The 11,411-nt window shown below is 42.6% G+C and overlaps 1 protein-coding gene across 2 annotated transcripts in view; it reads right to left on the reverse strand.

Moving 5' to 3' along the window:
* The window catches only part of TECRL (trans-2,3-enoyl-CoA reductase like), a 139,244-nt gene extending 130,119 nt beyond the window's left edge, over positions 1-9,125 (reverse strand). For both annotated transcript variants that reach the window (XM_038759764.1, XM_038759763.1), the window contains exon 1: positions 8,871-9,125. In XM_038759764.1, coding sequence (XP_038615692.1) covers positions 8,871-9,104 — 234 coding nt within the window. In that variant the 5' untranslated portion in view covers positions 9,105-9,125. The remainder of the gene's footprint in view (positions 1-8,870) is intronic.
* Between the last annotated feature and the right edge of the window lie 2,286 nt (positions 9,126-11,411).

Consider the following 11,411-nt stretch of genomic DNA (forward strand, 5'->3'; position numbering starts at 1 on the left):
AGCCGCTTTGTTATAGTATATCTTCCTTCTTAAAAATAGTATAAGAAGATCTTGGTTCAGCACAGACAATCAAGAGTAGGGGCCCTTCCTGAATTTCCAACATTCTTGAAACTTGTTCACAAAGTCCGCTTCTCATTAACAGTTGGTTAAAAATATTTTCTGAAAACAGACATAAGCTCATTACAAATATTCAGCACAGTACTGGCTCCCACCAAATCTGATCCTAGGAAAGTGAGATTGCGGTAATTTAATTTCCACCAGTATTTAGCAAATTTCCAAGCAGCTGAAATGGCATCGCTTCTGATGAAATCCTGGTGATTGAACTGTTTCTGAATCATAGCCCATCATTTCTAAGCATGGCATTTGTGACTGAACTCAGTCAGACTCTTTAAAGTCTCTTAATTTCTCAGATTACCACAGTATGTATAAAGGATTCTGTGCGATACCGTAACAAGTCTGCTGAAGCATAACAATTTTATTAGTTTAATTTGGGAAAATTATTAAAAATGCACCCATTGTTCCAAAGCCCTGGGGTGCACATTCAAAGATGAAATTAAACCCTAACAACGGCTATGCTCTTCATAAGTTAACCAAGATGGTAAAACAGCATTCATTGTACACCAAACTAAGACAAATCTAGTAGAATGCCTTGAAGTAAATTGTTTCTCTTTCTTTTTCCGTGCAATTTATTTGTCTCCACATCTCCACTGTGCCCACCTCCATCACCTCCCTACTTCCCTCTTTCATTCCCTGATCTACAAGACCTTCAGGAATGAGGATGAGGTCATTAATAATAATCATAATTATGGTACTTGTTAAACCCTGGGGTAGATACAAGCTAATCAGGTTGGACACAGTCTCTGTCCCACATGGGGCTCACACTCTTAATCCCCATTTTAAAGTTGAGCGAACTGAGGCCCAGAGATGTGAAGTGACCTTCTGAATAATGTCATAATGATTACAGTTACGGAAAAGCCACTTCATTTCAGAATATCTTCCTTCTTAAAAGTAGTACAAGAAGATCTTGGTTCAGCAGAGAAAAAAATCAAGAGCAGGGCCCTTCCTGAATTTCCAACATTCTTGAAACTTGAGCACAAGGTCCTTGTCTCATTAACTGGATAAAAAAATATTTTCTTAAAACAGACATAGTTCATGACAAATAGTCAACATAGTACTGGCTCCCACCAAATCTGATCCTACAGCAGACAAGTGGAGGAGCCGGGATTGGAACCCATAGGCTCCCAGGCCTCTGCTCTATCCACTAAGCCACGCTGATTCTCTAAAAAATTGATGTACTTCCCAAGCACTTAGTACAGTGCTCTGCACACAGTAAGCACTCAATAAATACAATTGATGGATTGATTGATCTCCCCCTCCCCCCCACCTTATTTCCCTCTCCTCCCCACAGCACCTGTATATATGTTTGTACAGATTTATTACTCTATTTTACTTGTACATATTTACTATTCCATTTATTTTATTTTGTTAATATGTGTTGTTTTGTTGTCTGTCTCCCCCTTCTAGACTGTGAGCCCACTATTGGGTAGGGACAGTCTCTATACGTTACCAACTTGTACTTCCCAAGTGCTTAGTACAGTGCTCTGCACACAGTAAGCGCTCAATAAATACGAATGACTGAATGAATGAATGAATGAATGAATTAAAAAGCTAGGGCCTGTATTGGTTGCGAATTGAACCCGGACCTTCCGCATGGCAGTCGAGAGCTCTGCCACTGAACCACCGACGCATCTCCTAACCTACCACTGCCCTCAATCTCAGCAAATATTAGGCACTTAATAAACACCATAATTACCACATGCCTCCATGCTTTTGTTTTCTGAAATATCCTTTTTCCAACCTTTTTATTTAGAAATGGTCAACAACCGTAGAAGATACAGAACAGTCGTTTGATTATAGCAAATTTCCCTGATGCCACTGAAGCAAGACACCTGATTAACTGGCTCCCAGTTGGATTGACTGAGTTTCCTAAGTGTAAGAGAAATATCTACACGTCCTGACCGATGTCTCGGCCATAGCTTCTGCCGTTAATTGAATGGAAAAGACATTTGCCTATTTAGAGAGGTGGCTGGCCAGGTAGAAAGAACATAGAACTGGGAATCTGGAATCCCAACTAGTAACAGCTCTACGATTACTGGGTGAACTTGGACGAGTCACAAAACTTCTTTGTGCCTGTTACTTCATCTGTAAATGAAGATAAGATAGAGTGTGAGTTTTATACACGCTGATGTATAAACTCCCTGATATCACCCCTTCCAATCAGTGTGGCCTAGTGGATAGAAAAGCAGAGTGGCTCAATGGAAAGAGCCCGGGCTTTGGAGTCGGACATCATGGGTTCAAATCCCGGCTCCGCCGATTGTCAGCTGTGTGACTTTGGGAAAGTCACTTCACTTCTCTGTGCCTCAGTTCCCTCATCTGTAAAATGAATTTTAAGATTGTGAGTCCCCGGTGGGACAACCTGATCACCTTGTAACCTCCCCAGCTCTTAGAACAGTGCTTGGCATATAGCAAGCACTTAATAAACGCCATCATTATTATAAAGCATGGGCCTCGGAGCCAGAGGACCTGACGTCTAATCCCAGCTCAGTCCGTTGCTTGCTGTGTATCCTAGGGCAATTCACTTGACTTCTCTGTGCCTCAGTTTCCTTAACTGCAAAATGAGGAGTCAATACTTGTCCCGTTCCTACTCAGGCTGCGAGCTCCATGTGGGACAGGGACTGGGTCCAATCTGGAAAACTTGTTTCTACCCCATTATGACATAATTCAGGTAAGCCTTTAACAAATACCATAAAAACAACTTTACTAATGACCGTTAATTTTGTCAGCTTACTCTGTCCACTCACTCGCATGTTTCTCAAGGACAATGCAAGTTGCACAAATTTCTACTAGTGGGCTCTGCAAATACTGGACATTGAGAAAATACTGTTGATGATGATGCGGTTGATGAAATTTCAAAAATAACTGACCGGGTTTAACTTTAACCTTGTGTCTTTCTGATATTTAGTCTCGCATTTTTAGTGAAAGACTAAAGAAATAAGGCAATGCAGGGGCACCAAAACTGAGTGAGAAATCAGTCTTATAAATCCCTGAAAGATTGTTTCCTAGAGAATATTTGTTCATTCATTCAGTCATATTTATTGAGTGCTTACTGTGTGCAGAGCACTGTTCTAAGTGCTTGGGAAGTACAAATTGACAACAGAGACGGTTCCTACCCAACGTGGGCTCACAGTCTAGAAAGGGGAGACTGACAGAAAAACAAAGCAAAACAAGTAGACAGGTGTATTGTTCTACCTATGCCCAGCCTGTCTGTGCTTAATTCCTCAAGCACTGACTCCTCCACTTGTATGGAAGCAGATTAAATCACCATCTAGTAGGGTTGGTTTTACACTTATTTTTCAGTCAAACTCTTTCTTCATTCTGTTTTACCTCATTATCCCTCCTATGAACTACTTTCAGCCATTTTTCTTCCCCTTGGGGTTTTAGATGATGATGACGGCATTTATTAAGCACTTACAATGTGCAAAGCACTGTTCTAAGCACTGGGGAGGTTACAAGGTGATCAGGTTGTCCCACGGGGGGCTCGCAGTCTTAATCCCCATTTTCCAGATGAGGTAACTAAGGCACAGAGACGTTAAGTGACTTGTCCAAAGTCACACAGCTAATAATAATAATAATAATAATAATGGCATTTGTTAAGTGCTTACTACATGCAAAGTAATGTATTTATTCATATTAATCATATTTATTGAGTGCTTACTGTGTGCAGAGCACTGTACTAAGCGCTTGGGAAGTACAAGTTGGCAACATATAGAGACAGTCCCTACCCAACAGCGGGCTCACAGTCTAGAAGGGGTAGACAAAGAACAAAACCAAACATATTAACGAAATAAAATAAATAGAATAGATATGTACAAGTAAAATAAATAGAGTAATAAATATGTACAAACATTTATACATATATACAGGTACTGTGGGTAAGGGAAGGAGATAAGACGGTGGGGATGGAGAGGGGGACGAGGGGGAAAGGAAGGAGGGGGCTTAGTGTGGGAAGGCTTCCTGGAGGAGGTGAACTCTCAGTAGGGCCTTGAAGGGAGGAAGAGAGCTAGCTTGGCGGGTGGGCAGAGGGAGGCCATTCCAGGGCCGGGGGATGACGTGGGCCGGGGGTCGATGGCGGGACGGGCGAGAATGAGGTACGGTGAGGAGATTAGTGGCGGAGGAGTGGAGGGTGCGGGGTGGGCTGGAGAAGGAGAGAAGGGAGGTGAGGTAGGAGGGGGCAAGGGGATGGACAGCCTTGAAGCTGAGGGTGAGGAGTTTCTGCCTGATGCACAGATTGATTGGTAGCCACTGGAGATTTTTGAGGAAAAAGTCTGTTGTTCTTGGTGGGAGACACCAAAATTAGCCACTCTGTCTCATTGGCCTCCCCCGGTTGCCAGCTTGCCAGCTCCCTGATGCCTCTCTGCAGGATGACCAGTGTCTGCTGTGTGAACCTAAGCAAGTCACTTAACTTCTCTGTGCCTTAGTTACCTCCTCTGTAAAATGGGGATTAAAGCTGTGAGCCCCAAGAGGGATAGGGACTGTGACCAACCTGATTAGCATGTTGCTAACCCAGACACATAGTGGGTGCTTAACAAATACCATCATAGGAATCCTGGAAAAGAGTCCCTAGGTAGTGTCAATGAACAGGCAGGCTTCAAAGTCCATTCAAAAGGTGATCTAGAAGCAACACTCTAAAGAGGAGTACAACACTTAAAATCCATGGGAGAGACAGCCACACATTCCACTAGAATCCTGTTTAGAAATTTGGCAACGAATGTACGTGACCATGAGTGACTGATGCTACCCAAGGGAAATAATCAAAATCCACAAGTCCCTTAGGGACAGAAACATTTGCAGCCTTATTTCAGTCAAGGAATGAGAGATTCAAAATGGCACTTTGGGGGTAGTGTGTGAGATAATAATAATAATAATGATGGTATTTGTTAAGCGCTTACTATGTGCAAAGCACTGTTCTAAGCACTGGGAGGTTACGAGGTGATCAGGTTGTCCCACGGGGGGCTCACAGTCTTAATCCCCATTTTACAGATGAGGTAACTGCGGCACAGAGAAGTTAAGTGACTGGCCCAAAGTCACACAGCTGACAATTGGCAGAGCCGGGATTTGAACCCATGACCTCTGACTCCAAAGCCTGTACTCTTTTCACTGAGCCTCACTGCTTCTCATCTGTTGGATTCTCTATCTCTAGCCTCTTTCTACAGATTGGCACTGTGGGACAAGATTCCTGATTGGCCCAGATGGCTGCTTAATAGATAGTTCCTTCAGGAGAGGGCTATTGGGATCCAAAGATTATCTCCAAAACCTGTTATAAGCTTGAGTGCTAGGTTTCAACATAAACAGAGCTCCCTTGAATTAGACAAGTAAACTAGTGCCTCTCCGAATGCTTATCTGCTAGAGATTTGAAATTTAGAAAAAAAAAATCCAGAGTCAGACAGCAGAGAACCGATGGGAAGGAAAATAGGGTTTGGTGGGAACATCCTGAAGTACTCCCTGTCGATCATGTATATGTGTTTGTACGTATTTATTTTATTTGTACATATTTATTATAATTATTTTATTTTGTTAATATGTTTTGTTCTCCGTCTCCCCCTTCTAGACTGTGAGCCCGCTGTTGGGTAGGGACCATCTCTATATGTCGCCAACTTGTACTTCCCAAGCACTTAGTACAGTGCTCTGCACACAGTAAGCGCTCAATAAATGATTGAATGAATGAATGAATGATCAGGTATTAATTCTGAATTAGGGTGTCTTGGGGGATTCTCAGGGGGACTGGATCATCTGTAACCACAACTCCAACTGCTTTATCTGTGGGAAACACTGGGGAGGTACCTCAAGCTCATTTTGGAAGTTGACCAACACCACTGCAGTTGAATTATACCTATTTAATTCTCTGCTATAACTAAATAATCATCTCTAATTTTCCTCAAAATGGAATGCATGCAATGAGCCTGGGATAGTGAAATTTTAAGAAAAATAACTTCCTCAGTATTTGAAAAATTAGAAAGAACAGCTTACAAAATATTCTCAATTTTTAGTACTGAATTTCTAATACTATGGCCTCATATGTTGCCAACTTGTACTTCCCAAGCGCTTAGTACAGTGCTCTGCACACAGTAAGCGCTCAATAAATGCGATTGAATGAATGAATGCATGAATGAATTTGGAGTCTCCAGGTCAGGATCTTCCTAGAAAATATCTCATTATTTGAATTAGCAGCTGATAATTTTTTTTTAAATATACAATAGTTCAAGATTATATTGAATGCATCTCTAAAGTGTGTTGCCTCATTTTGATCACTGGTACAAGATTGTAATTACAATTACTTTGTAAGCAAGTAAGCATAGCAAAACTCTTTACCGACTGGGTAGGTGATAATGCCAGCTTGTTTTCACCGACAAATCTCAGAAGTCTGAGTGTCGAGTGACATCTTGTAAGGTGATATTCCATTTTGAACCATAGGAAAAAGGTTATAAAATTTTGGAGAAACAAAACAGGAGGACTTGCAGCTTTCAAAAACTTCACCTAACAACATTTTTGCTTTTTTTCTTCCCCCTCTCTCAATATCAGAGGAATTCCAGAAGAAAGGTCATGGGTGACTGGTTGGATCTGCAAAGGTCATTGAGATGGCCACCTGTGTGTGTTAGGCTAATCTATCAGCTGTATGTCTCTTAAAAGGAAGTCTGCTAATTCAATTCCATTTCTAGATTCCTGAAAGTGTACTTTCAGAGAAGCAGCGTGGCTCAGTGGAAAGAGCACGGGCTTTGGAGTCAGAGGTCATGGGTTCGAATCCCCGACTCCACCACATATCTGCTATATGACATTGGGCAAGTCACAACTTCTCTGAGCCTCAGTTACCTCATCTGTAAAATGGGGATTAAGATTGTGAGCCCCACATGGGGCAACCTGATCACCTTGTATACCCCCCCCAGCACTTAGAACAGTGCTTTGCACATAATAAATGCTTAACAAATGCCATTATTATCATTATTACTTACTATGGCTTTATAGACTAAAAGCATACATTCATATTTCTTAAACAATCAAAAGGATATATATTGCATGCAAATACTTAGTTCTTTACAGTGTTAAATGAAACAAACTTTGGCATTCATTTCAGTCCCAGGACCCAAAAGAGGTCACTTTTTCTGTAAAAAAAAAATAATTAGATTATCTACTCCTTTAGAACCAAATTCAATTCCTGGATCCCTTCCCCCAAATGTCTAAATTTAGTGGTGTGATCCAAATTTCACAGACAAATCTCAGAAGTCTGAGTGTGGAGTACTATCTTGTAAGGTGCTATTTAGCTTTGAACTGTAGGAAAAAAAACGATCAAATTTTGGAGAAATAAAACCGGAGGACTTGCAGCTTTCAAAAAACAACCGGCTCTTCTGAGAAACCGAACCCTCAAATGACTGATTTACAATTCTGGAAAACGGAATCGGAGTAAATGATTCATTGTACACCATAAAGTACTGAGAATCAGTTAATCAGTCAATGTTACGAATTGAAACCTAATGCAGACCAAGTACTAAGCACTTGTAAGGGTACAATCCAATAATGTTGGTAGAAATAATACCTGTCTACAAGGAGGCTAGATGTGGGAAAGACAGATGTTGAAATGAATCACAGATAGGGAAAATGGGGAGAGTATAAGGATATATAACTTGGGGGTGGGGTGAAAATCTATGCTTAAGGGGCATAGATCCAAATACATAGGTGATACGGAAGCAAGGACAAATAAGGAAAATGAGGGAAGGTCTCTTGCAGGAAATGTGATTTAAGTAGGGCTTTGAAGTTGAGGACAATGGATATGAAGGGGGAGGGAACTCTAGGCTGGTGAGGGGGTCTGTGGTGAGACAGAGGTACAGTAAGTAGATTGACATTAGAGAAATGAAGTGGGAGGGTTGTGTTGTAATAATAATAATAATGATGGCATTTACTAAGCACTTACTATGTGCAAAGCACTGTTCGAAGCGCTGGGGAGATTACAAGGTGATCAGGTTGTCCCACGGGGGGTTCACAGTCTTCATCCCCATTTTACAGATGAGGGAACTGAGGCCCAGAAGTGAAGTGACTTGCCCAAAGTCACACAGCTGACAATTGGCAGAGCTGGGATTTGAACCCGTGACCTCTGACTCCAAAGCCCGGGCTCTTTCCCCTGAGCCATGCTGCTTCTCAAGCGATCAGTGGTAACAAGAGATAGGTGAGGTAAGATAAGAGGAAAAGAGATGATTGAATGAGGCACTAATTAGTGGGGATTAATAACAATAATAACGGCATTTGTTAAGTGTTTACTATGTGCCAAGCACTGTTCTAAGCACTAAGGTAGATACAAAGTAATCAAGTTGTCCCACGTGGGGCTCACATTCTTAATCCCCATTTTCCAGATGAGGTAACTGAGGCTCAGAGAAGTGAAGCGATTTGCCCAAAGTCACCCAGCTGACAAGGGGCAGAGGTGGGATTAGAACCCATGACCTCTGACTCCCAAACCCGGGCTCTTTCCACAGAGCCACGCTGCTTCTCCAGCAGCCTCCTCCTTCCTATGCCATCAGCTCAAACATCTTAGAAAAGAAAATCCTTTAACCATCTTCCATAATGGCCAAATGGAGAAACATCAACCATGATGATTCTCAAGCAGAACCCAGGTAGCAAACATCAAACAGGCGACAGTACAGTGCTTTGCACACAGTAAGCGCTCAATAAATACAATTGATTGACAGAACATCACGACAGGTGCTCATTCCAAGGACCCTTAAGCCCTAGGCAGGAGCACAGAAGCTAAGAAAGCACGCACTCACCTTGTCCACGATACATATCTGCTTTCGAGTCTGCGCGTCCAGGATTTCTACCTCAAAGTGAGTGGTCTTTGAATGCTTGGCCGCCGGAGAAGGTTTCAGTGGACCAGCGAAGAGAACAAGTTGCGAAAAGGAGTGGAAACTCTTAATATCATTCTGCAGTGGGAAGTGGGAACCTCTCTGAAAGGATAATTCCCTCTTGTATTTGGAAGCAAGGGACCTGTGCCTTGGGAACATTGTGTGACCTAGCCTGTAGAGTTTGTCATGTCAACCCAGGCTATTTCCAAAAGGAATCCTCTCACACCAGTTAAATACAACTGATGAAACCCCATGAAGGTCAGGTGACACGCCTCGTCAAGAGCCAGTTTTATTTAGCAGGCCTGAAAACAATGGCGATAATCCACTTCTATAAATACCATATCACTGTGAATAGCGGGGCCTGTGAGAAAAAAAAAAATCATCTTCATTCTTCAGCAACATTGAACAGCAATTTTGCCGCTTTTCCTCTTTATCTTGACGTCCTAGTAAGACAAGTGAATCACTGGAATTCCAGGGCAAGTCAAGATTCAAGAATAAAAGGCTGGAAATTCCTTCGTTATCTCTGCGTGATAGGTAAATCAGTGTTTCCACACGTGAATTGTATATGTCTCCCGTCACCTGATGATTCTAAAAGAAGGAAGTACAACATCAGCGATTTTTAAATAGCCAAATGCCAGGAGTTCATGAGCCCAGGGAATTCGGTTTGGAGAATAAAGTTCAGAACGTGCCTAGGTAAAAATGCTTTTGGTAGGAATTGCACTTAGGTATGGCATGAAATATAGGTTTGTTCTGTCTATACAGCTCAAAGTGAATGGAGGATTAGGTCTGAGGCCGGGATTGGGACTTTATAAACTTCTGAGATGGATAATGTCAGTAAAAGGAAGCATCTCTTCCATATTGCCCAATCTTTTCATTTGTGAAAAGCTTACTATGTGCCACACATGATACTAAGTGCTGGGGTAATAATAATAATAATGATGGTATTTATTAAGCACTTACTATGTGCAAAGCACTGTTCTAAGCACTGCGGGGGAATACAAGGTGATCAGGTTGTCCCACGCGGGGCTCACAGTCTTAATCCCCATTTTACAGATGAGGTAACTGAGGCTCAGAGAAGTTAAGTGACTTGCCCAAGGTCACACAGCAGACATGTGGCAGAGCGGGAATTCGAACCCATGACCTCTGACTCCAAAGCCCGTGCTCTTTCCAGTGAGCCACGCTGCTTCTCATACAGAAGATACAGTCCCCGTCACAGTCTTAATCCTCATTTTACAGACAACGTAACTGAGGCACAAAAAAGTTAAGTGACCGAACAGAGTCATATAGCAGACAAGTGCCAGAGCTAGGATTAGAACTCAGTTCCTAATAACAGTGGCATTTAATAATAATAATTTTGGTATTTGTTAAGCACTTACTATGTGCAAAGCACTGTCCTAAGCACTGGGAAGGATACAAAGTGATCAGCTTGTCCCATGTGGGGCTCATAATCTTAATCCCCATTTTGCAGATGAGGTAACTGAGGCCCAGAGAAGTTAAGTGACTTGCCCAAAGTCACACAGCTGACAAGTGGCAGAACTGGGATTTGAACCCATGACCTCTGACTCCGAAGCCCATGCAAGGTTTAAGTGCTTACTATATCTGAGGCACTGTACCAAGCACTGGGGTGGATACAAGAGAGGCAGCATGGCTCAATGGAAAGAGCCCGGGCTTGGGAGTCAGAGGTCATGGGTTCAAATCCTGCCTCCACCCTTTGTCAGCTGTGTGGCTTTGGGCTAGTCTTCTCTGTGCCTCAGTTACCTCATCTGTAAAATGGGGATGAAGTCTGTGAGCCCCACTTGGGACAATCTGATCACCTTGCATCCTCCCCAGCGCTTAGAACAGTGCTTTGCACTTAGTAAGCACTTAACAAATGCCATTATTATTATTATTATTATTTATTACAAGAGTATTGCGTTGGACGCAGTCCCTATCCCACATGGAGTTCACAGTCTTCATCCTCATTTTACAGATGCTGGAACTGAGGCACAGAGAAGTGAAGTGACTGGCCTAAGGTCACACAGCAGACAAGTGGCAGAGTCAGAATTAGAACCCAGGTCCTTCTCACTCCCAGGCCCATGCTCTAGCCACTAGAACACGCTGCTTATAATAATAATAATGGTATTTTTAAGTGCTTACTAAGTGCAAAGCACTGTTCTAAGCACTGGGGGGATACAAGGTGATCAGGTTGTCCCACAGGGGGCTCAAAGTCTTAATCCCCATTTTACAGATGACGGAACTGAGGCCCAGAGAAGTGAAGTGCCTTGGCCAAGGTCTCACAGCAGACATGTGGTGGAGGTAGGATTCAAACCCATGACCTCTGACTCCAAAGCCCGGGCTCTTTCCACCGAGCCGCGCTGCTTCTCCAATCTAGCAGTCTTTCCAGAGATCGCTTAGAATAGCAGTGATTCACCCCCTGAGGGACAGGAACTGTCTGACCCAATTAATTTGTATCTAATCGAGCACTTA

Source organism: Tachyglossus aculeatus, chromosome 17 (assembly GCF_015852505.1).
Source record: "Tachyglossus aculeatus isolate mTacAcu1 chromosome 17, mTacAcu1.pri, whole genome shotgun sequence".
NCBI lineage: Eukaryota > Metazoa > Chordata > Mammalia > Monotremata > Tachyglossidae > Tachyglossus > Tachyglossus aculeatus.